Source organism: Bombina bombina, chromosome 2, assembly GCF_027579735.1.
Source record: "Bombina bombina isolate aBomBom1 chromosome 2, aBomBom1.pri, whole genome shotgun sequence".
Lineage (NCBI taxonomy): Eukaryota > Metazoa > Chordata > Amphibia > Anura > Bombinatoridae > Bombina > Bombina bombina.
Genome location: NC_069500.1, coordinates 423,095,605 through 423,121,345, shown reverse-complemented (window position 1 = coordinate 423,121,345; position 25,741 = coordinate 423,095,605). Strand labels below are relative to the sequence as shown.

The window sequence follows — 25,741 nt, the reverse complement described above, 5'->3', positions numbered from 1 at the left end:
TTTTAGTCGGAACCCACCGGCTACAGTCTGCTGTGGTCATTGGCTTGTCACCATGGTTACCGGGACTCAGAATGCCTTGAGTGACAGCTTATTTATATATACACTGTGTGCACCCTATAGTGCAGCTAAAAGGGATCAAGATAGAGCACTGTACAAAGCTCCAGTAGCACGCAGTGTTTTCTGTTTAGACAATTCCTCTTTCGATTAGCGCCCCCCCCCCCAACCTCTTGGGGAGACGCACCCCACAGTTTGAAAACTGCTGCTTTAAAGGGATATCAATCATTCTGTTTCATTGTTGTAATAAAAAAGCACTAAGCGGTGGGTTATACTTAATATATGTGACAGGAATCAACAGTAGAACTTAAGTTCTATAGTAGTAACTCCCTTATCTACCTACAGGCAGTGACTACACTGAGATTTTCTAATTGCTCATCGATGATCATGGTATTTAATTTTTACAGCAAGTGTTTACATCGAAAAGTCGTAACGATGTTTAACACTTTGATGCCGGCACGAAGAGGTTAGCATAATCTTTTTATATAAAAAGAGAGAAGCGCTCAGCCTAGGAACGTACTATAGTATAATAGCTTGTTCTGTGGCTAGTTACCACCCTAGGAACAGCCTCTTTTTGCTCAACATGTGCCTTTCACAGGAAGAGCTGCACCTTCCTGACGAGGCCCTTGCTAGGCTGAAACGTACGTCTGGAGTTTTGCTGTTTCTCTGATTCAGAGAGGGATTGCCTGGTATTTCGGGACTGGACTGCACTGTTTAGTCACGATTAGGGTTGCCACCTCAGCCATGTTTTCCTGGACACTTATGAGTTACACATGCTGCAGGGTGTGCAGGGAGGAACATATATTGTGTTTCTGGACAGCACTATTAATATTCCTCCCTGCACACCCAGCAGCATGTGTAACTTATAAGTGTTCTGTATTTTAAGGGACGGATGGCAACTCTAGTCACGATCAGGCTGAAATTACTACATTAAAGTCCTCTGTGAAAGGCACATGTTGACCAAAAAGAGGCTTGTCCTATGGTGGTAACTAGCCATAGAACAAGCTATTATGCTATTTGTTCCCAGGTTGAGTGTTTTTCTCTTTTTATTTATGCAAATATGACCTTGAAGGAAGTTTCCCTAAGCGTGATGCGGGAAAGCAGACATGGATCCATTGCTCAGTGTGCTTAGAGGGATATGGCTGCACCTCACTGACTAGGCCCACACTAGGCTGAAACGTACGTCTGGGGTTTCTCTCGTTCAGTGGGGGATTACCTGGTATTTCAGGCCTGGACTGCACTGTTTAGTCAGGATCAGGCTGATATACTACATTATAGTCCTTCTCTGTGAAAGGCACATGTTGAGCAGAAAGAGGCTACTCCTGGGGTGGTAACTAGAACAAGCTATTATGCTATTCGTTCCAAGTCTCTCTTTTTTGTATAATCTGTTTATTTGATTAACATATCTACTAAATGAGCATTGTTCATATTCTTTTAACTATTTGTTTAATCCATTTGCATAGGTTAAACACATAGTTATATGCAAGCAATAGTGCAATAATAAAATACACTAGCATATTAGAGCACTGTATTTGCACTGTTTTGTCCCTATAACATAGCATTGTCTATTACTTATGTTTGACTGCTTTTTCTTCTTTGTGTGTTTTTTTTTTGGGGGGGACTAAAATTTAAAAAGGTAGTTTCCAGCAGATTCAATATAACTCCACTTCTATATAATACTTATGGGACCTCCTGTGTAACCCTTAGAAATATGTTGCTGTGTTACAAGAAAAGAATAATAATAAAATTAGGTTAAAACTTGCAGATATTGGAAAGATTGTCAGTTAGATTATAGTATTGACCTACTATTAAAATAGGTCCTGAGTATTTTACATTGTAGGCTGTGACTTTTTATTTATTTAACCTGGAATATATTTGAGTGCAAACACTGCTTTCTAACACTCTTCTATCTTCCTTACAGGATGCCCCAAGAGCCCCTGCATTCTCCCAGCAGCCTCAGTCTCCCTATGGACCTTGTCACTATGAGATTAAACAGTTTTTGGACTGTGCAACAAACCAGAGTGACTTAACTTTGTGCGAGGGATTCAGTGAGGCACTGAAGCAATGCAAATACAATCATGGTGAGATCAATCGCTGTATACAGGGAATTGGGTACTGGTGGAAACACTCTTTATTGATAGATAAATCAAATTGTGTGTCAGCACGGCACATAAAATATATATTATACATAGAGGAGAGGGTCTCTTTGTTAAAGAAGGAGAGTGTTGAGAGTGCATAGAATAACAGGAAGTGATGAAACTAGGATAGAAAATCTCCTTAGTTAATTTTACCCAGTGACTATGAAAGGTGTGCGTTTGTGTGCTGAAGGATGATTATATAAGAGGGAACTGGATAAATGTAAGTAGGATGATATTGAAGCAACATGCACAGGTGGTAAAGGATACATTTAATTGCAAGCGCAAACACTGGAGGCAGGCACTAAAAATAATAAAACTTGCTAGTGTTATATATTAATAAGATATAACCAATTATCAATAGGAGAAACAAATGCACCTGTAAACTCCCATGGGATAAATACATAGTTAGTACATAGATATGTAAATATGCTATATGGCAATGCACTATATTTAAAAAAAATAATAATAAATGTACAACCAAAAGGCTAAAAAATCATTAGCAAACAATAAAGCACCTCATTGATCTATAAAATAATTAATGTCACACTCCTTGTTCATGCCTAGTGGATCTCTTGTATTTAGCTTTAGAATCCAGCATAACTCTTTCTTATCTAATATTCTATTTTTATTGCCACCTCTATTTGGAGTCGTAGCAACATCTATTATTTGCAGTGACAAGTTTGCTTTATTTGTAAAATGTTGATAGTTAAAGTGATTGGCAACTGTAAAATCTGAGTTATAATCTTTCACATCCCTAACATGTTCATTAAATCTCGTTCTAACATGGCGGGTAGTTTTTCCTACATATTGACAAAACCATAAGTACCACAATTGGCATAAAAATTGATATATGTCATCTCATCAACTTGTCACTGCAAATAGATGTTGCTACGACTCCTATTAGAGGTGGCAATAAAAATAGAATATTAGATAAGAAAGAGTTATACTGGATTCTAAAGCTAAATACAAGAGATCCACTAGGCATGAACAAGGAGTGTGACATTAATTATTTTATAGATCAATGAGGTGCTTTGTTTGCTAATGATTTTTTAGCCTTTTGGTTGTACATTTATTATTATTTTTTTAAATATAGTGCATTTCCATATAGCATATTTACATATCCATGTACTAACTATGTATTTATCCCATGGGAGTTTACAGGTGCATTTGTTTCTCCTATTGATAATTGGTTATATCTTATTAATATCCAAACACTAGCAAGTTTTATTATTTGTTATCTGCTGGGTCTTATGCAACCTTTTGTAATTATTTGTTTTAGTCTGTTCCGTGTCAATAGGGGCAACATTATGTTTTTAATCCTTTTATTTCCTATTTGTTGGCAGTGAAGTGGTTAATATGTTGTGTTTGCTGCCTATAAAAGGATAGGGTTTAGACATAGACATCAGTCTATGAGTAAACGCCACCAGGGGGCGCGAAACATGTCAGACTGTCTGTATCCCTTGTCCTGCCATGTCTACTAAATGGACTTTTAACTTATACTAAATAAATATTTGGATTTTTAAATTAAGGGCTTTATTGTATTGCCTGCCTCCAGTGTTTGCGCTTGATCCTTTGCGGCCTCATCCACCGTCTATTGCTACGGCACTCCGGGTGTTTCAGATACATTTACCTCTGCACGCTCCTTGAAGGGTTTGTAGTTCCGGCAGCAGTGGATGTACGCTTGAGTGCTGCGGTCTTCCTTACCTTATACATTTAATTGCACCATGTGCTCCATACATATACAAAATGGCAAACACTCAAGGGAATTCTTGGTTTTATTACTTGTTGAATAGAACTTTGAAATGTAAGCTTCTGTTTTTCTCTCCCAACTTTAGATAAGATAATTGTTTTGCAAAAAAATCTTTAGATTTCCTTGCTTTACTTAAATGGACAATGTACTCTGACAAAAAAGAGTTCATTGTTTGCAAAGCTGCATGAAAACCCTTTCATATGGGCTGAGCTCCCCTCACACTGGGAGCTTGACCTCTATTGCTGCTTCTTGATTGCATAGCTCTTCTATAGCCAATACTTTAGTACCGGCATTTTCTGTATAGGTGACGGTGTCAGCAGGCTAAATCGGTTGTTTCTAGTGACAGGTATAAGAGGTATTTGTAAACGCTTTAATACACTCCAGTAGGTAAAAAGGATCATTGGCAAATATTAAAGCACAATGCCCCTTTTAGTACATTTTGTTTTGCCTTTGAATTTAGACATAAGTACAATGTACTGGGGAGGACTGCTGTGTAGTGTGTTGCAGTTGCCCAAACCAAGGCATTATATAGGTATATAAATGTAGGTGTAGGATGCAAAAGTAAGACCAGTACAAAAATAATAAAGGGGTTGATAATGTTTTGCCTGTGAGTTGCCATTTGATAGTGATCAGTGTATGTATGTGTGTGTGTATATATTTGTGTATGTGTATGTGTGGTATCAAATAAATACATTTGACAAAGAACTATTTTATCCTGAATAGGTTAAGCATATTGTCCTGCAGTTTGATAAAATGTTGCATTTAAGTATTGAAATGTTAAAGAGCTATTATAGTGGGAAAATAACATGCTGTAATTCGTTTGAGTCAGAGACCCTGTAGCTCTGTGTTTAACCCATGCAAACGGGTTAAAACCATAGTTAAAGTACTGCTGGGGAGCCACAAAGAACTGTTTTGTCCTAAACAGAAGTAGCAGATAAGTAAATGAGCAACAGTAGTTGCAGAACCAAACTCTGTGACTGCTGCTGCTGATTGGCTCATCAACAGAGAACTGTTGGTCCCAAACGAAAACTGCCAGTGAGCCAGTCAGCAGACTTAATCAAACAACCCAGCAGTTTTCACTTGGCACCAGCAGTTCTCTGCAGTACTTTATGTTTTTCACACTGTTGCAGGGTTACTAGCAATAAAATGATATGGTCTAATGAATTTGTTTCACTTTAATTTCATAAATTGTTTCAGTCATAGCTGAATTTTAGGTACATTGTTTTTCTTCATAAAGAAGTCCTTAAACTCTTATCAGTGGAATGTGCCATTTTCTTTTTTTATTTCCACATGCACTCTAAATATGCGTTATTGATTTTATTACTTTGAGTTGTTCTCTAATTATTTATTCCTTTGCTTCCCTAGGTGTCTCCTCCATTCTGTGACATTGGTCAGCGCGGGTTTTCAGATTCACTAGTCAGAAATGTACCCACAAGATATCTCAGGTTCCTACTGGCCACAGGACTGGACACACAACTTTATTTGCACCTGTGCAGCTGTTATACAGTTAGATTAATAAATGTAGATATATTTTAATTATACACTGAGTTCCATTGGTCCTTTAAATTAATGCTAGAAATATTTTAAAAAAATGTTTAAATAATAAAGAAAATGCTACATTTTGTTAGCAATTTGTGTAGTAGCAGTCTTTGAAGTGAAGGTGCTTTTAAGAAAACAGTTGTTTGGCAAAAATGTGACTTTTGCAACATTAGTTTTTTTATGGCATTTTTTGTCAACAGCAGGGTTGTGCTAAATACAAAGTCTGTTCAGAAACATTGACATCTCAACTCAAGATGGTCTGCTTTTTTGCTGGGACATAGCTCGGATCTTGGTTGGAGAGGGAAAAAATGTTTCTTTGGGTTGGCGTACCTTCTTCTGTGTGGTGTTGCGCCACTTTTCTCGTAAATGGGGGTGTGATAGCTTCTGCAAGCGCTCTACAAAACAAAACAAGACTTTGTGCTTTATTTAAGACATGCACGATTTTCTATATATACATTTAGTTATGTGATTTAATAAGTAAAGTTGTGAGATTTACCAATTTATAGTAACGTTTAAAATTTTGGTGCACCCAACATTAAGGGGACAGTAAAGATAAAATTAAACTTACACGGATTAGAACGTGCAGTGTTAAACAAATTTAGTTTTTTTTGTTTGTTTGTTTTTTACTTTTTTCTCTTGGTATCCTTTGTTGAAAAGCATATCTAGGTAGAGTTGAGTTTCAGCCTTAAACTACTGGGAGCTAATGCCTCTTGTCTTTATTTTTCCCGATGTGTTCAGCTAGCTCCCAAGAGTGCATTGCTGCATATTCAACAAAGGATACCAAGAAAATGTAGCAAATTATTAGTAGTATTAAATTGGAAAGTTGTTAAAAATAGAATGCTCTGTTTGAATCATGAAATAAAGTTTTGGGTTTCATGTCCCTTTAACCCCTTTACACAATTTTGTATATATTCTCACCTGCTAAATCTGGATGTCGCTTTCCCAGATTGTCCAGCATAGACTCGTAACGAGCCGTCTCAGATCCTTCTCCCCCTACAAATGTGATAGACAAGATGATAGGAAGTGAGTCAGTGTGTGTGGGCTTGAAATTTCCACTAGTTCACTAGTCCCAGACGAGTAAGAAATTGCAGTGGCCGAGTAAAAATATTGACTTTTCCTATCATTAACAATGAGTGGGCTAGCAACTTTTAAACTCTGACTAGTAAAATATAATTATATTTTTTCACCATATATATGTGTGTGTATCTGCTCCATTTTGATTGTAATATATATTTTAAACCCCCTTTTTATATGCAAATTATAGCAACTTAATGGCTGCCCAGCTCCTGAGTGAGATTTTTCTATTTTCTTAGAGCAGGGTGATAATACTGCCAACCAGAAGCTTTTAGTTACTTTATCTTCAATGATGCACAAATAGATTACTTCAGAGCAAACAAGGAATTCTGTGTTGTGCCTTAAATAAATAGGATATGCTGGCTCTCTCAAAGGTGATACTGCAGCCAGTGGGCCGGTTCTAGACCAAATGCTGCCTAAGATAAGAAGCACAACAGTATGCATAAAGGGACATGATACCCAAATGTTAAAGCACTTGAAAGTGATGCAGCATAGCTGCCTGTAAAAAGTTGACTAGAAAATACCACCTGAGCATCTTTTTGTAAAAAAGGTAGATATTTACCTCAAAATTTCTTCAGTAGCCACATGACATTGTAAATGGATTTTCAGCAGCCAATCAGGATGCTAGTCCCGGGACTTGCAAAGGAGTGTGCATCTGGCATATGCAGACAGTCATGTTATTTCCCTGTTTGTTTTAAGGAAGTTTACTATGAAATCGTGAGATTTCAGTAAAATCTCATGAGATCACAGTAAAGCAAAAGACCAGCACTGCTCATGTTGATTGGCTTTTTATTTTTAACCTACAGCTGACAATAGCTGAAGGATAATTGTTCACTGAGCACTTACTATTGTGAGCTGAAGAAGTTTTAAAGGTAAAACATCTTTCTTTTTTTTTTTTTACATAGAGATGCTCAGGTGATATTTTTTTGTCAGCTTTTTACAGTTATATTGCATGACTTTCGAGTGATTTAGCATATGGGTATTTATGTCATTTTAAAGCACTGAGAAGTTCTATTTGTAGGAACATTATACCCATTAGTGTGGAGCTGTTGCACATCTCTATGATTAAGCTGATTTAAGGCCAGATTAAAAGTGGAGCTTTAAATAAGGCTCCCGCTCGAGCGTTCATTGCGCTAGAAGTAAACTTTTTGCTCGCATTGGGTTGTGCTTGTATTATTTGAGTTGAAAGTAAAAAGTTTGAGGCGCACAAAAGCTGAACTTATAATATTGCTTGTTCGATAACCTATTCCCCCATAAAAGTCAAAGAAGAAAAAACTCACACCCTACTAATGCACAAACCTGATCGCATATTCTCATGTGCGCTAACCCGACATGAAAATATGAATATTTCACATTTCAATGCTCTTCACATAGAAGAATATCTTCTTTTTCTCTTGCAAGATGTATCGAGTCCATGGATTCATCCAATACTTGTGGGATATTCTCCTTCCCAACAGGAAGTGGCAAAGAGAGCACCCACAGCAGAGCTGTTTATATAGCTCCTCCCCTAACTCCACCCCCTCAGTCATTCTCTTTGCCGGCTCTAAGCAATAAGGAAGGGTAAAGTGATTGTGGTGTCAAAATATTAGTTTTATTTTCTTCAAGCAAGAGTTTATTTTAAATGGTACCGGTGTGTACTATTTACTCTCAAGCAGAAAAAAGATGAAGATTTCTGCCTGGAGGATGATGATCTCGGCATTTGTAACTAAGATCCACTGCTGTTCCCACAGAGGCTGAGGAGTACAGGAAACTTCAGTTGAGGAACGGTTTGCAGGCTATGCTGCACTGAGGTATGTTCAGTCATTTTTTTCTAGAAAGACTGATATTTCAAGAAAAGGGCTGACATTATCCCCATGAGGGGAAGGGTAAGCTGTAATCAAAGACTTATGGTAGTATTACACGCTTGCATAAGGGCTAAGTTACTTTGCTGGTCGACACTTATATAATAGAACAAACGTTTTTTTGAGAAATTTGGTAAAACTTTTTTGGGACTTTTTATTTAGAGGGTTCATTTGGCTTATTTTGAGGTTTACATCCCACATGGCTGTTTTAAACACTTTTTGTGTTACTTTAAGGCCCAACAGACATCGAGTAAGAGGTGGGTGGGGCCTAATTTCGCGCCTTAGATGCGCAGTTGTTTTTCATTCTGGACAGCAAGCTGCAACACAGGAGGGTCCTGACTCGATTTTGGGGCCAAACGAAGCTTTATTCCCTCAAATTCAACCCCTAAGGGCAGGTAGGTGCCACAGCAGGGCTGTGGCAAGTTGCTGACTGTGTATTTTCCGTTTTTTTTACTCTTGTCAATCCGGTTTTGATATTAAGGGGTTAATTTCATTTTTTACTAGTGGTGCAACCTTACTAAGGCTTACTACATATACTGTAAAAAAATTCGAAGGATTTGTTGCATTTTTAAGCAGTTTTGCAGAACTTGTACATTTTTTTTCTCTTAAAGGCACAGTACCATTTTTTTGATATTGTTGTTTTACATTGAATAAAGTGTTTTCCAAGCTTGCTTGTCTCCTTACTAGCCTGTTAAACATGTCTGACATCAAGGAAACTCCTTGTTCAATATGTTTAGAAGCCATTGTGGAACCCCCTCTTAGAATGTGTCCCACTTGTACTGATATGTCTATAAATTTTAAAGAGCATATTGTAGCACTTAAAAATGTAGCGCTAGAGGATTCTCAGATAGAAAGAAATGAGGTTATGCCATCTAGTTCTCCCCAAGTGTCACAACCAGTAACGCCCACACAAGCGACGCCAAGTACCTCTAGTGCGTCTACTTCATTTACCTTACAAGACATGGCAGCAGTTATGAATTCTACCCTCACAGAGGTTTTATCTAAACTGCCTGGGTTGCAAGGAAAGCATGATAGCTCTGGGTTAAGAACAAATGCTGAGCTTTCTGACGCTTTAGTAGCCGTATCTGATATTCCCTCACAATGTTCTGAGGTAGGGATGAGGGATTTGCTGTCTGAGGGAGAGATTTCTGATTCAGGAAAGACGCTCCCTCAGACAGACTCTGATATGACGGCCTTTAAATTCGAGCTAGAACACCTCCGCTTGTTGCTCAGGGAGGTTTTGGAGACTCTGGATGATTGTGACCCTATTGTGGTTCCAGAGAAGTTGTGTAAAATGGACAAATACTTGGAGGTTCCTGTTTACACTGATGTTTTTCCGGTCGCTAAGAGGATTGCGGATATTGTTTCTAAGGAGTGGGATAGACCAGGTATACCATTCCCCCCCCTCCTACTTTTAAGAAAATGTTTCCCATATCTGACACTATGCGGGACTCATGGCAGACGGTCCCTAAGGTGGAGGGAGCTATTTCTACACTAGCTAAGCGTACAACTATATACCTATTGAAGACAGTTGTGCTTTCAAAGATCCTACGGACAAAAAATTAGAGGGTCTCCTAAAGAAAATGTTTGTTCATCAAGGTTTTCTTCTCCAACCTATTGCATACATTGTTCCTGTAACTACTGCAGCTGCTTTTTGGTTCGAGGCTCTCCAGGGGGAGACCCCATTAGATAATATTCTGGATAGAATTAAGGCTCTTAAGCTGGCTAATTCTTTCATTACAGATGCCGCTTTTCAACTGGCTAAATTAGCGGCAAAAAAAATAATCAGGTTTTGCCATTTTAGCGCGTAGAGCGTTATGGCTTAAGTCCTGGTCAGCTGATGTGTCATCAAAATCAAAGCTTTTGACCATCCCTTTCAAAGGAAAGGCCCTATTCGGGCCTGAACTGAAGGAAATTATTTCAGACATCACTGGAGGGAAGGGCCATACCCTCCCTCAGGATAAAACAAATAAAATAAAGACCAAACAAAATAATTTTCGTTCCTTTCGAAAAATTCAAGAATGGTCCCGCTTCAGCTTCCCCTGCTGCAAAGCAAGAGGGGAATTTTGCTCAATCCAAGTCAGTCTGGAGACCTAACCAGGCTTGGAACAAGGGTAAACAGGCCAAGAAGCCTGCAGCTGCCTCCAAGACAGCATGAAGGGGTAGCCCCCGATCCGGGACTGGATCTAGTAGGGGGCAGACTCTATCTCTTCGCTCAGGCTTGGGCAAGAGATGTTCACGATTCCTGGGCTTTAGAAATTGTTTCCAAGGGATATCTTCTGGACTTCCAAGGGGGAGATTTCACATTTCTCAATTTTCTGCCAACCAGACAAAAAGAGAGGCGTTCTTACGCTGTGTAGAAGACCTACATACCATGGGAGTGATTCACCCAGTTCCAAGAGCGGAACAGGGGCAAGGGTTTTACTCCAATCTGTTTGTGGTTCCCAAAAAAGAAGTAACTTTCATACCAATCTTGGATCTCAATATCCTAATCAAATTCCTCAGAGTCCCGTCTTTCAAGATGGAGATTATTCGGACTATTCTGCCACTGATCCAGGAGGGTCAATATATGACCACGGTGGACTTAAAGGATGCATATCTGCACATCCCTATCCACAGAGATCATCACTGATTTCTCAGGTTCGCCTTTCTGGACAGACATTACCAGTTCGTGGCCCTTCCCTTCGGGTTGGCTACGGCTCCAAGAATTTTCACAAAAGTGCTAGGGTCCCTTCTAGCGGTTCTAAGACCGCGGGGCATAGCAGTGGCGCCTTATCTAGACGACATCTTAATTCAAGCGTCAACTTTCCAACTAGCCAAGTCTCACACGGACATCGTGTTGGCTTTTCTGAGATCTCATGGGTGGAAGGTGAATATAAAAAAGAGTTCTCTCTTCCTAGGAACTCTGATAGACTCGGTAGAAATGAAAATATTTTTGATGGAGGTCAGGAAATTAAAACTCGTAAACACCTGCCGAGCTCTTCATTCCATTCCTCGGCCGTCAGTGGCTCAGTGTATGGAGGTAATCAGACTAATGGTAGCGGCAATGGACATAGTTCCGTTTGCTCGCTTACACCTCAGGCCACTGCAACTACGCATGCTCGAACAGTGGAATGAGGATTATGCAGATTTATCTCCTCAGATAGATCTGGATCAGGAAACCAGAGATTCTCTTCTCTGGTGGTTATCACAGGTTCACCTGTCTCGGGGAATGTGTTTCCGCAGACCAGAGTGGGTCATAGTTACGACAAATGCCAGCCTGCTGGGCTGGGGTGCAGTCTGGAACTCCCTGAAAGCTCAGGGGTTATGGTCTCAGGAGGAGACCCTCCTCCCGATAAACATTCTGGAACTGAGAGCGATATCAATGCGCTTCAGGTGTGGCCTCAACTGGCTGCGGCCAAATTCATCAGATTTCAGTCGGACAACATCACGACTGTAGCTTATATCAATCATCAAGGGGGAACAAGGAGTTCTCTAGCGATGATAGAGGTTTCCAAAATAATCCGATTGGCAGAGACTCACTCTTGCCATCTTTCAGCGATCCATATCCCAGGGGTAGAGAACTGGGAAGCGGATTTCCTTAGTCGTCAGACTTTTCATCCGGGGAAGTGGGAGCTCCATCCGGAGGTGTTTGCCCAACTGATTCGGCTATGGGGCACACCAGAATTGGATCTGATGGCGTCTCGTCAGAACGCCAAGCTTCCTTGTTACGGGTCCAGGTCAAGGGATCCCCAGGCAGTGCTGATAGATGCTCTAGCAGTACCCTGGTCCTTCAACCTGGCCTATGTGTTTCCACCATTCCCTCTCCTTCCTCGGCTGATTGCCAGAATCAAGCAGGAGAGAGCTTCGGTGATTTTGATAGCACCTGCGTGGCCACGCAGGACTTGGTATGCAGACCTGGTGGACATGTCATCTGTCCCACCATGGACTCTGCCGCTGAGGCAGGACCTTCTGATTCAAGGTCCATTCAAGCAGCCAAACCTACTTTCTCTGCGTCTGACTGCTTGGAGATTGAACGCTTGATTTTTGCAAAGCGTGGTTTCTCTGAATCAGTCATTGTTACCTTGATTCAGGCTCGAAAGCCTGTCACCAGAAAAATCTATCATAAGATATGGCGTAAATATCTTTACTGGTGTGATTCCAAGGGTTACTCATGGAGTAAGATCAGGATTCCTAGGCTATTATCTTTTCTCCAATAAGGATTGGAGAAGGGATTATCAGCAAGTTCCTTAAAGGGACAAATATCTGCTTTCAACATATAATTCGTGGAAAAATTTGTTCGTAATCAGTATCCATAAACAGCAGTGTAATCAGTGATGTTATGATGTAAACATTCCACCCAGGAACCCCACAGTTGCGGGAAACACCAAACTATCCTGTAAACTTGTGTAACATCCAGTAATGAAAAACACAAAAGGACTCACCACACTTTTCGGAAGCCCACCATAGGAATGGAAATACCTGTGTTTGCAGTCCAAAATCACAATCTTGCAAGTAGCTTGAAATTTGAGTCGCAAATCCCTGTGAGTGGTAAGCTTCACCGTGCCGCCTCTGTGACACACCTGTTCAGTGCAAGGTGTGAGACTGCTCCAAGTTCCGGTGCTGCTGGGGCTCTCCAAAAACCCGTAAGATTCAAATAGTACTACAAACAGCAATCAAACAGTTCACAGCTCCGAAGCAAGGAAAGGCAGGGAGAGATATCGGTAATTAAAATGTTATATATATTTATTATTGCTTACATTAAAAAATGTTTCACAAGGCACAGCAAACAAAAAAGACTTTCGGCTGACGCGTTTCCTGCCTTAGCGGCAGTTCATCAGAGCACAAAATTCAGTGTTAGCAGCAGGTGTTTAATCAGGTACGGGTCTGAGTCTTAACCAATCACAATAAGCAGATCGGGTGTAAAAGTTAACTCTATCATTACCCATACTGACTATGGTAAGATTGTGATTTTGGACTGCAAACACAGGTATTTCCATTCCTATGGTGGGCTTCCGAAAAGTGTGGTGAGTCCTTTTGTGTTTTTCATTACTGGATGTTACACAAGTTTACAGGATAGTTTGGTGTTTCCCGCAACTGTGGGGTTCCTGGGTGGAATGTTTACATCATAACATCACTGATTACACTGCTGTTTATGGATACTGATTACGAACAAATTTTTCCACGAATTATATGTTGATGTCTGTTGGTTCATTATTCTTTATCTCCGGTGGAAATTTGTTTCAGTATATATTCTAAGTAAACATCCAAAAGTGTTAATAATACATTTAAAATGGCTGCTATCAATGATACATTGAGGAGGGAGAGATCGGAGAAATTATTTAAAGGCACAGCAAATGTTGAAACTAAACTAGATCTGGGAACATTGTTTGTTAATAAAGAAAAAATACACATCAAAGAATTGAAATTATGGTGGGACATAGAGTTTTTAGAGCATTATCTGGATGAGAAGAAAATACCAAGGGGTTTGAGACTAAAGAAGTTTCCAGCTTTTCATAAGGATTTTCCTGAATTCATGCTCTCTTGGAATCAGTCCCTGACAGATTGCTCTATAATATTGATGGAGAAGCTAGTAAAATTTAAAAAAGATCAGAGAGAAAGTATCCTGTTGGAAATAGATCTACTGGACAAACAATTAGAGTTATTCCAAGAGGATGAGAAGCTGATTCATTACCAGAGCCAATTGGATGAAGTACTGGATAAATTGAGTACTGAATTATCTGACAACAAATTTAAAAAATATGAAAGGGACACTAAAGATTATGATCTAGGAGTAGTGTACAGCTGGGTCAATGAAAGACGAATACAGAGAAGGAAACAGAAGCCGAATTATAAAGGTGACACCAACAATGATGGCAATAAAAATAAGAGTATGAAAAGGGTCACGTTTTCCAGTTTTGAAAATACTACCGGTACTAGTGACATCAGCTCTACGTCGGTTGCCACCGTAGCAGCTACATCTCCGGAACTACCCACAACCTCCACACCTATCAGAATGCCTACATCGGCTGAAATTGTGGGGGGTACTAGATCAAAAAACGGGGCAACCATGATGGACGACACAAAAGAAAAAAAGATAAACAAAGAAAAAACAAAAATTCCAGGAGACAACATAGAGACTGCAACAGTCGTACCGAGGTATCCGAGCCGCAGGACCCAGTGGAAGAGGAAGGGCCACAAAAACAACAAGTAATCAACCTATCAACCGTTGCACTGGACTCTAATGAAATTGCAGTTTTATCCAAGGGACTTGGTTTTTCTCCCACTAGGGATTTCAATTTGTTTGACACGATATTAGATATAAATAAATTTATTCGTAAAATTACTCTGAATAAACATTTCAGGGGTGCTGTGGAAACTAACCAACCTGCTATTGCATCTTCGAACACACAAGCTTTGAGTGACACATGTAACTTTGAGGTATTATGTGATATTGTGTCCTTATGTGCATTGCAGGATGGTAGTAATCTTACAGATGGGTGTGACAAACAACAGTCTATGAGGAAAACTGTACCTAGTAATTTTTATCCAGTCCATGCTAGAAATGATGTTATAGAATTATTTCATTCGATTCTGGAACAGGATCTAATTGAGTTATCAGAAAGAACAGAGAGTAATAAGGCTAGTGGTAATGTGAAACACAAAAATCTAAATAGGAATGAAATCTGTGCTTTGGAAAAACTCACTAAAAATCCTAATTTGGTGATAGTTGATTCAGATAAGGGAGGCTCTATTATAGTTTTGGATAAAGCAGACTATATTGGTGAGGCTTACAGACAGTTGGATGACACATTAACCTATAGGAAGCTTACATTTAATCCAACAATTAAATTTCAAAGAGAATTGAGACATTTATTAGATCTAGCTTTAGAAAATGCGATACTCACTGACAAAGTAGTGGAATATATTTATGTGGAGTATCCGAGGATACCAATCTTTAAATATTTGCCAAAGATACACAAGTCTCTCACTAATCCCCCAGGGAGACCAATTATTTCAGCTATTGGCTCCCTGGGGGAAAGGTTGGGAGAATGGGTTGATGCTCAACTACAGCCCATAGTACAGTCCCTGCCAGGTTTCCTTAGAGACACTAAACATCTACTAAGACAAATACAGGACTTTCAGTGGAAAGAGGGTTACAAATTTGCAACAATTGATGCGATATCGTTGTATTCTTGCATCCCTCATGATTTAGGCATTTGTTCCATCAAAAGAATGCTAGAGCGATACTCTGGATATGATAATAAATTGATGGATTTCATCTTACAGGCGATATCATTTTTGCTTAACCATAACTATTTTGTTTTCAATGGAGAATTTTTCTTACAATTAAGGGGTACAGCGATGGGGGCAAAATTTGCCCCCTCGTATGCAAATCTTTTCCTTGCAGATTTTGAGATCGGGAAAATCTTTGGTGAGGGGAATATCTATAGTAACCATATTAAACTATATACTAGATATATAGATGATATTCTTATTGTGTGGGGAGGCACTGACAATGAGTTATTTAATTTTGTTGAATTTCTTAATAACAATTCGAGCAACCTTGGTTTTACCTACAGTGCGTCCTCTGACAATATACCTTATCTAGATGTACTTATAGGCCATACTGATCTTGCCTTAACTACTGAAGTCTTTAGAAAGAAAGTATCAGGGAACACCATACTGAGGGCTGACTCTTTACACCCTAATCACTTGAAGAGAGGCATACCGAAAGGTCAGTACATAAGGTTACGACGCAATTGTACTAGTTTGGAGGATTATTGGAGACATGCTAATGATCTCACATCACGTTTGGTTGATAGAGGTTATGAATATAAGAATCTTCGGGATATGTCATTTAGGATTGCAGATATGGACAGAAAGAGTCTGCTTGCTGATAACAACAAAAATAGAAGTAGGAATAACAGAATAAGTGGTCAGCATGGCATCAATTTTATAACCAAATATAGCAGACAATATAATGATATCTGCAATATCATTAGGAGAAGGTTACCATTATTGGAGAGGGATGAAGATTTAAAATTGGTTAGTAAAAACTGTAATTTCATTTCTAGTAGATCAGACACAATAGGTGATATGGTTGCCAAAAATTTCAGTTCTAAGAATAGTGGTAATAGCAAAATGGTAAGCTGGTTACCTGGCAGGGTAGGCTTTTACAAATGTGGAGTAAAACCCTGTAAGAGCTGTGATTACGCATTAGTTGGGGACACTTTTTCCTCTAGTACTACCAGTATAACATACAAAATTTGCGAGAGATTAAATTGTAACTCAAATTTTGTAATATACCTTATTACCTGCACACAATGCAATTTCCAATATGTAGGACTCACCTCTAGAAGTCTCAAAGAGAGAATACGTGAGCATCTTTTGTCCTTAGAGGCTGAGGAGCCTAAAACTCCTGTTGCGAAACACTTTTTCTCTCATAGTGATAAATTCAGTGTGTTTAGGTTTCAAGGTATTGAACAGGTTAAATTAGGTATAAGAGGTGGGGATAGATATAAAGCTCTCGCTAAGCGAGAAGTTTTTTGGATATATACCCTCAAAACTGGAAGCCCTATGGGTATTAATAAAATTAGTGATATTAAATTGTATATTGATAGGTAAATTTTCTTTAAACATTACCCTGATGTGACTCTTTGCAATATAGTCTGCTTTATCGAGAGGCTAATCTTCATCTAACACAGTCTGATATTGAAAAATATTATAAGATATAAGGATGTGTGTGGGTTGAGCTCATTAATTGCTATATTAGGTTATTTACTAACATTCGTTAGTTTGTAGTAAGCTATCTCACACTACTCTTTCAACAAAATCCCATGGTAAACAATTCTTCTGAGTATACGATCGTGTATTTTTTCAATAGATTATGTTAGGTTTGGAACATAGGAAACGGCTGCTGCACTTGCTTATTTATATCAAGTTGTATTTGACTTTATATACTTTTATAGCTACTGTGTTGCAACAGCTAACTTAAGTTCCACCTGTATTACATCTACAGAGTATAACCTAAATTTTTCTAAAATTAAAAATTATAAATTAGAGATTAGAAAAAGAAAGATATATGTATATATATATAACTTTTCTCTCTAATGTTATATCTTACTTTGTTTCCAGAAAGTTACAGTATGCTACAGTTTTACATGTTTTTAGTCTTTAGTTTTAAGTTGTACTGTTTGTATGATTAATACAATGTTAGCCGCGGAAGTTATATAGTCAGTATGGGTAATGATAGAGTTAACTTTTACACCCGATCTGCTTATTGTGATTGGTTAAGACTCAGACCCGTACCTGATTAAACACCTGCTGCTAACACTGAATTTTGTGCTCTGATGAACTGCCGCTAAGGCAGGAAACGCGTCAGCCGAAAGTCTTTTTTGTTTGCTGTGCCTTGTGAAACATTTTTTAATGTAAGCAATAATAAATATATATAACATTTTAATTACCGATATCTCTCCCTGCCTTTCCTTGCTTCGGAGCTGTGAACTGTTTGATTGCTGTTTGTACAAATATCTGCTTTGTCTATCCTTTTACACAAGCGTCTGGCGGATGTTCCAGACGTTCAGGCGTTTTGTCAGGCTTTAGTTAGAATCTCTTTAGTTAGAAGTCTGTGTTTAAACCTGTTGCTCCGCCATGGAGTTTAAATTTGGTTCTTAAAATTCTTCAAGGGGTTCCGTTTGAACCTATACATTCCATAGATATTAAGCTCTTATCTTGGAAAGTTCTGTTTTTAGTAGCTATCTCTTCGGCTCGAAGAGTTTCTGAGTTATCTGCTTTACAGTGTGACTCACCTTATCTTGTTTTCCATGCGGATAAGGTAGTTTTGCGTACCAAACCTGGATTTCTTCCTAAGGTTGTTTCTAATAGGAATATCAATCAGGAAATTGTTGTTCCTTCTCTGTGTCCTAATCCTTCTTCCAAGAAGGAACGTCTGTTGCACAACCTAGATGTGGTTCGTGCTTTAAAGTTCTACTTACAAGCAACTAAAGATTTCCGTCAAACATCTTCATTGTTTGTATTCTGGAAAGCGGAGAGGTCAAAAGGCTACGGCAACCTCTCTTTCTTTTTGGCTGAAAAGCATCATCCGTTTGGCTTATGAGACTGCTGACAAGCAGCCTCCTGAAAGGATTACAGCTCACTCTACTAGAGCGGTGGCTTCCACATGGGCTTTTAAAAATGAGGCTTCTGTTGAACAGATTTGTAAAGCGGCGACTTGGTCTTCACTTCATACTTTTTCCAAATTTTACAGATTTGATACTTTTGCTTCTTTGGAGGCTATTTTTGGGAGAAAGGTTCTACAAGCAGTGGTGCCTTCCGTTTAGGTACCTGTCTTGTCCCTCCCTTCATTCGTGTCCTAAAGCTTTGGTATTGGTATCCCACAAGTATTGGATGAATCCGTAGACGCGATACATCTTGCAAGAGAAAACAAAATTTATGCTTACCTGATAAATTTCTTTCTCTTGCGATGTATCGAGTCCACGGCGCGCCCTGTCTATTTAAGACAGGTAGTATTTTTTTATTGTAAAACCTCAGTCACCTCTGCACCCTATAGTTTCTCCTTTTTCTTCCTAGCCTTCGGTCGAATGACTTGGGGGTGGAGTTAGGGGAGGAGCTATATAGACAGCTCTGCTGTGGGTGCTCTCTTTGCCACTTCCTGTTGGGAAGGAGAATATCCCACAAGTATTGGATGAATCCGTGTACTCGATACATCGCAAGAGAGAGAAATTTATCAGGTAAGCATAAATTTTGTTTTATTCATAAATACATATTTCTACATATATATGTTGGCATTTATACATGCAAACACAAATATATATATATATATATATATATATATATATATGCTCTAGCAAGTAGCTGGGTTATCTTAAAGGGACAGTATAGTCAAAATTAAACTTTCATGATTCAGATTGGGCATGCAATTTTAAACAACTTTCCAATTTACTTTTATTATCAAATGTGCTTTGTTCTCTTTTTATACTGTGTGAAAGTTAAATCTAGGTATGCTAATTTCTATGCCCTTGTAGGCCGCCTCTTATCCCAGTGCGTTTGACAGTTTTTCACAGTTAGTGATAGTTTATGAGTGTCATAACATTGAAATGGGGGCAATCTGTAGAGGCTTAGATACAAGGTAATCATAGGTAAAAAGTGTATTAATATAACCTCATTGGTTATGCAAAACTGGGGAATTGGTAATAAAGGGATTATCTATCTTTTTTAAACAATACAAATTTTGGAGTAGACTGTCCCTTTACCTGAAGTATGGGAGGTTGGGTAATACTATTACCAATTTACTGTTCAACTAACTCCCAATAGTGCACTGCTGATTTTTCAGCAAAGGCTATAAGAAGCAAATTAGAATCATGAAAGAAAAAAAATTGGGTTTCATGCAGGGCCGGATTGGGCAGCCGGGATAATGGGAAAAATCTTGGTGGGCCACCGACTGGCAGCTCAACTGGGCTGCTCAGGCTGGCTCAGCTGCTGCAGTAGAGAGCAGCAATTAAAATTAGCATTTTGTGTGGGCGTGGCTGTGCTACTGTGTCTAACAGTAACCAATAACCCCCTCCGGCTGCAACGCAACCTACCGCAATTATGCCTCGGTGCTAGATATCGTGGGCTATATCTCCCCTGATCTGTACTACCTGCTGAGGGTTGACTCATGTGGTGACGTCACGCACCGGGGTCGGGGCCTCCTGTTAATCTGGAAAGTTTAGCTGGGACTGGCTGTGAGTACGCTCTGGCAGAGGAGAGGATGTGGGAGGGAACATGAAGCATCAGAGAATACCAGGGGACAGCGAGTACTGGGCGAGATTGAGGCCGGTGAGTAATAAGGGGACTGATATTCACTTTTAAGTTAGGGTGAATAATAAATGGAAGCGCACACTAGTTTGTGTTTAGACAGAGGTTCAGTGCGGCAGAGAATGGGAATATTAGTAGTAGAGAACAGTGAAGATGAGCCCTGCCTTGTGAGTGTGAGATGAAGAGGAACAAGGTGGGCTGAGATATGATGATAAAACGGGGGGTGAAAAAATATGTCTGTGTGGGACTAAGTTTGTTTATATGTATTATGCGCATTGTTTAATGCAGATACCCCAGACAAGGATAATACTCTATATACTGAGGGTACATGGAAATTTGAAGAGCAAAGGAAAGAATCAGAACCAGTGTGGGTACTGAGGGAAGTAACAGCTAGTAAAATTATGCAGTATGTATTTGTTGTAAAATAGTTTAAAGCTGTCTCTTGTTTGCCCCAAATGTGACTTTTACAGAGAGTAACTTTTAATGGTCAAATATACGGTGGGGGCTGCTCCGTAGGGGGCAGGGTTAAGATCAAGGGGGCGGGGTTTACTCAGGCGGGGCTGGCCGGTCTGATTTCCCAGTCTGGCCCTGGTTTCATGTCCCTTTAAGAGAACTGTCGCCATGCCGAGTTTTTGCATGTGCTGTAGACTAGTGACAGATTTAAAGGAAGTAGTGCTAAAAAGAGAGCACATGCATCACTCACTATTGCTATATATATACAGGGAGTGCAGAATTATTAGGCAAGTTGTATTTTTGAGGATTAATTTTATTATTGAACAACAACCATGTTCTCAATGAACCCAAAAAACTCATTAATATCAAAGCTGAATAGTTTTGGAAGTAGTTTTTAGTTTGTTTTTAGTTATAGCTATTTTAGGGGGATATCTGTGTGTGCAGGTGACTATTACTGTGCATAATTATTAGGCAACTTAACAAAAAACAAATATATACCCATTTCAATTATTTATTTTTACCAGTGAAACCAATATAACATCTCAACATTCACAAATATACATTTCTGACATTCAAAAACAAAACAAAAACAAATCAGTGACCACTATAGCCACCTTTCTTTGCAAGGACACTCAAAAGCCTGCCATCCATGGATTCTGTCAGTGTTTTGATCTGTTCACCATCAACATTGCGTGCAGCAGCAACCACAGCCTCCCAGACACTGTTCAGAGAGGTGTACTGTTTTCCCTCCTTGTAAATCTCACATTTGATGATGGACCACAGGTTCTCAATGGGGTTCAGATCAGGTGAACAAGGAGGCCATGTCATTAGATTTTCTTCTTTTATAGCCTTTCTTGCCAGCCACGCTGTGGAGTACTTGGACGCGTGTGATGGAGCATTGTCCTGCATGAAAATCATGTTTTTCTTGAAGGATGCAGACTTCTTCCTGTACCACTGCTTGAAGAAGGTGTCTTCCAGAAACTGGCAGTACGACTGGGAGTTGAGCTTGACTCCATCCTCAACCCGAAAAGGCCCCACAAGCTCATCTTTGATGATACCAGCCCAAACCAGTACTCCACCTCCACCTTGCTGGCGTCTGAGTCGGACTGGAGCTCTCTGCCCTTTACCAATCCAGCCACGGGCCCATCCATCTGGCCCATCAAGACTCACTCTCATTTCATCAGTCCATAAAACCTTAGAAAAATCAGTCTTGAGATATTTCTTGGCCCAGTCTTGACGTTTCAGCTTGTGTGTCTTGTTCAGTGGTGGTCGTCTTTCAGCCTTTCTTACCTTGGCCATGTCTCTGAGTATTGCACACCTTGTGCTTTTGGTCACTCTAGTGATGTTGCAGCTCTGAAATATGGCCAAACTGGTGGCAAGTGGCATCTTGGCAGCTGCACGCTTTACTTTTCTCAGTTCATGGGCAGTTATTTTGCGCCTTGGTTTTTCCACATGCTTCTTGCGACACTGTTGACTATTTTGAATGAAACGCTTGATTGTTCGATGATCACGCTTCAGAAGCTTTGCAATTTTAAGAGTGCTGCATCCCTCTGCAAGATATCTCACTATTTTTGACTTTTCTGAGCCTGTCAAGTCCTTCTTTTGACCCATTTTGCCAAAGGAAAGGAAGTTGCCTAATAATTATGCACACCTGATATAGGGTGTTGATGTCATTAGACCACACCCCTTCTCATTACAGAGATGCACATCACCTAATATGCTTAATTGGTAGTAGGCTTTCGAGCCTATACAGCTTGGAGTAAGACAACATGCATGAAGAGGATGATGTGGTCAAAATACTCATTTGCCTAATAATTCTGCACTCCCTGTATATATATATATATATATATATATATATATATATATATATATATATATATATATATATATATATATATATATATATATATATATAAAAGGGACTTGTCTTTGGAAATTGCCTGTGCAATGTTGTATTGCCATGTCCTGTCTTCAGTTTGCTAACTTTACTAGATACTGGATAAAGCTCATCTTGCATGTTAAGTTGTTGACTGTTCTTAAGTAAAAGCTTGGCCCTGAACTTGTTAATGCCATTCTGCCATTATTCATTAGGATTGCTGTACACAATCTATCCATCTCCTGCATCAAGGTTCCAGCCTAAACTCTGCAACTACATCATCTACAAATGTAACTCAAACCTTGCAGCTTGCTAGTGTCTCTGTAACATACGTCAGCATTGAATCAGACATATTATTGAATACTGCAATATCGAGATAATGTCGCTTTTGTTTTCATCAATCAATAGCAAATTTTGTCTTTTATTGTATTGTTTCTCCATTGTGCTGTTATCCTTGTACCCATGGGCAGCACTGCGGAATCTGTTGACGCTTTATAAATAAAGAAGAAGAATAACTGAGAGGAGTGCAGTGTGGCTATTGTCCCAGATTGTCCCTATTTTAAACGTTGGCCATTTTCTCTTTGGTTATATGAAAGGATTTGGAGACATTTTTAAATAGTATCTACTGCTTTTTGATCATACTGGAGAAATGTTTATCCACCAAAAAGCAACAACAAGTGGATCAGTCAAATGTGAAGATGTAATAAGATTCTCTATCATAGTAGGGTATACCACAAGCATCTCAGCAGACTGTAAAATCTTAAAGCGACATAAAACACGAACATTTTCGTTCAAATTGAGCACGCTATTTTAAACCACTTTCCTAGTTACTTCTATTATCACATTTGCTTCTTTCTCTTGGTATCCTTTATTGAAGGAGCAGCAATCCACTAATGGGAGCTAGCTGAGCACTTTGTGTGAACCAATGACAAGAGGCATATATGTGCAGCCACCAATCAGCATTTTGCTTCCAATAGTGCATTTCAGCTCCTGAGCCTACCTAGGCATGCTTTTCAACAAAGGATACCATGAGAATAAAACAAATTAGATAATAGAAATAAAGTGGATAACATCTTCAATCTGAATCATGAAAGAAAATTATAAGGACAATGCGAGAAAGCTTGACCTTCAGCAGTCACAATCACATTTAGTCACAGACATCTCTACCAGCTATGTTTGAATCTGCTCCAACCAAAATTGAGACCAATAAAGCAGTGGGTACTGGAAGCAAATAGAAAAAAGGAGGAAAAAATAGTTATATTAGCAGAACAGCCCTTTAATGTGCAGAAAATAAAAAAACATGGAAGGAAAAGTAGGCCAGTAAAAAAATCTAATAGGGAAAATGAATGTAAGGCAGCAGTTCTGCACATGGTGTAGAAAATGCAAGAAACACTACAATAAAATACAGTCCTTGCTATTTGTTTATTTAAAAGTGCTGCTCTGTTTTGCTGTATAAAATAGTATAACGCATGTTTAACCTAGATTCTTTAACAAATGTACATTTGGATTGGGACAAAAGTAAAAAAAAAAGTGTTTTTTTTTTTGTTCTTTGCATTTGTCTGAAAATAATAAATGAGTGGTCTCTAGCGGAAAAACTAAATCAAGAAATGCATGACAATAAGCACTGTATGTAAACTTTTGCTTTTGGCCAATCCTGATCCCAGTAAAAAATAATGGGCACAGCAGCATGATCATCTAGCCTTCACCAAACCACAGCCAGGAGACTAGGGTAACTAGGTGTCCAGTGTTGAACCATGCAGTCTTAAACCGGCCACTTTATTAGGTACACCTGTTTAATTGATTGGTAACACAAATTGCTAATCAGCCAATTACATGCATTTAGGCATCTAGAAGTGGTGAAGACAACTTTCTGAAGTTCAAACTGAGCATCAGAATATGGAAGAAAGGGGATTTGTGACTTTTAACATGGCATGGTTGTTGGTGCCAGACGGGTTGGTCTGAGTATTTAAAAAACTGCTGATCTACTGGGATTATCACACACAACCATCTCCAGGGTTTACAGAGAATGGTCCAAAAAAGAGATACAGTGAGTGGCAGTTGTGTGGACAAAAATGCCTTGTTGATGTCAGAGGAGAATGGGCAGACTGATTCGAGATGATAGAAAGGCAACAGTAACTCAAATAACCACTTGTTACAACTAAGGTATGCAGAATACCATCTCTGATCGCACAACACGTCAAACCTTGAAGCAGATGGGCTACAGCAGCAGAAGACCACACCGGACGCCAGTCCTGTCGGCTAAGAACAGGAAACTGAGGCTACAATTCGCACAGGCTCACCAAAATTGGACAATAGAAGATTGGAAAAACGTTGCCTGATTTGATGAGTCTTGATTTCAGCTGCGACATTCAGATCATAGGTACTCCAATGGCTTCCACAGTCACCAGATCTCAATCCGATAGAGCACCTTGAGATGTGGTGGAACTGGAGATTCGCATCATGGATGTGCAGCCGACAAATCTGCAGCAACTGCGTGTTAGCTATCAGGTCAATATGGACCAAACTCTCTAAGGAATGTTTCCAACACTTTGTTGAATCTATGCCACAAATAATTAGGGCAGTTCTGAAGGCAAAAGGGGGTCCAACCCGGTACTAGCAAGGTGTACCTAATAAAATGGCCAGTGAGTGAGAGAGTGTGTGTGTGTATGTATGTGTGTATGTATATATATATATATATATATATATATATATATATGTTGCGCTGTGTGATACACTTAACATTTTTAAATGTTGCCCCTTTCTCAATAAAGGTGTCCCATTTGGGAGTGCTACCTTCTGCTATGTTTTTTTTGGATTCATACTTTGGCCTTTATTTTGGGGGAGGCCCTGAAGGTTTGACCACCCACTTTCTATTACCTGAAGAAGAAGAAGTCAGTTGCCAGTATTTGGCTTTTGTGCAGGAGTGCTAATCTATGTACTGTTGCTGTATGTATTTGTGCTAATCCAATCTGACAAATTACCCCAGGAAATTCCATGGGGGGGGGGGGCTGCCTGTATTGTAGCCGCCGCTCCAGGTTTCAATTGTCCGTTTCCGACTCGGGGGTCATAAACACAGCTATTGTAAATATTGTAGATTGCTGGTCTGAGTAAGTACACTGTCAGTTGTACTAGTGATATAAGATGTAAAATATAGGCAATAATCGGCAGATTATAGACTTTTTCTCCCAGAGCTTAGAAAAGTGCGACTGCACCGAGC

General features: G+C 39.3%; 2 protein-coding genes across 2 annotated transcripts in view; one reads left to right on the top strand and one right to left on the bottom strand.

The window, feature by feature from the left end:
• The window catches only part of CHCHD10 (coiled-coil-helix-coiled-coil-helix domain containing 10), a 13,702-nt gene extending 8,129 nt beyond the window's left edge, over positions 1 to 5,573 (top strand). Inside the window, exons 3-4 of the mRNA XM_053701967.1 lie at positions 1,976 to 2,135; positions 5,308 to 5,573. Coding sequence (XP_053557942.1) covers positions 1,976 to 2,135; positions 5,308 to 5,327 — 180 coding nt within the window. The 3' untranslated portion in view covers positions 5,328 to 5,573. The remainder of the gene's footprint in view (positions 1 to 1,975; positions 2,136 to 5,307) is intronic.
• A 63-nt stretch (positions 5,574 to 5,636) lies between these two features.
• The window catches only part of C2H22orf15 (chromosome 2 C22orf15 homolog), a 34,880-nt gene continuing 14,775 nt past the window's right edge, over positions 5,637 to 25,741 (bottom strand). The window contains exons 4-5 of the mRNA XM_053701965.1: positions 6,400 to 6,474; positions 5,637 to 5,876 (exon numbers count right to left, since the gene is read on the bottom strand). Coding sequence (XP_053557940.1) covers positions 5,731 to 5,876; positions 6,400 to 6,474 — 221 coding nt within the window. The 3' untranslated portion in view covers positions 5,637 to 5,730. The remainder of the gene's footprint in view (positions 5,877 to 6,399; positions 6,475 to 25,741) is intronic.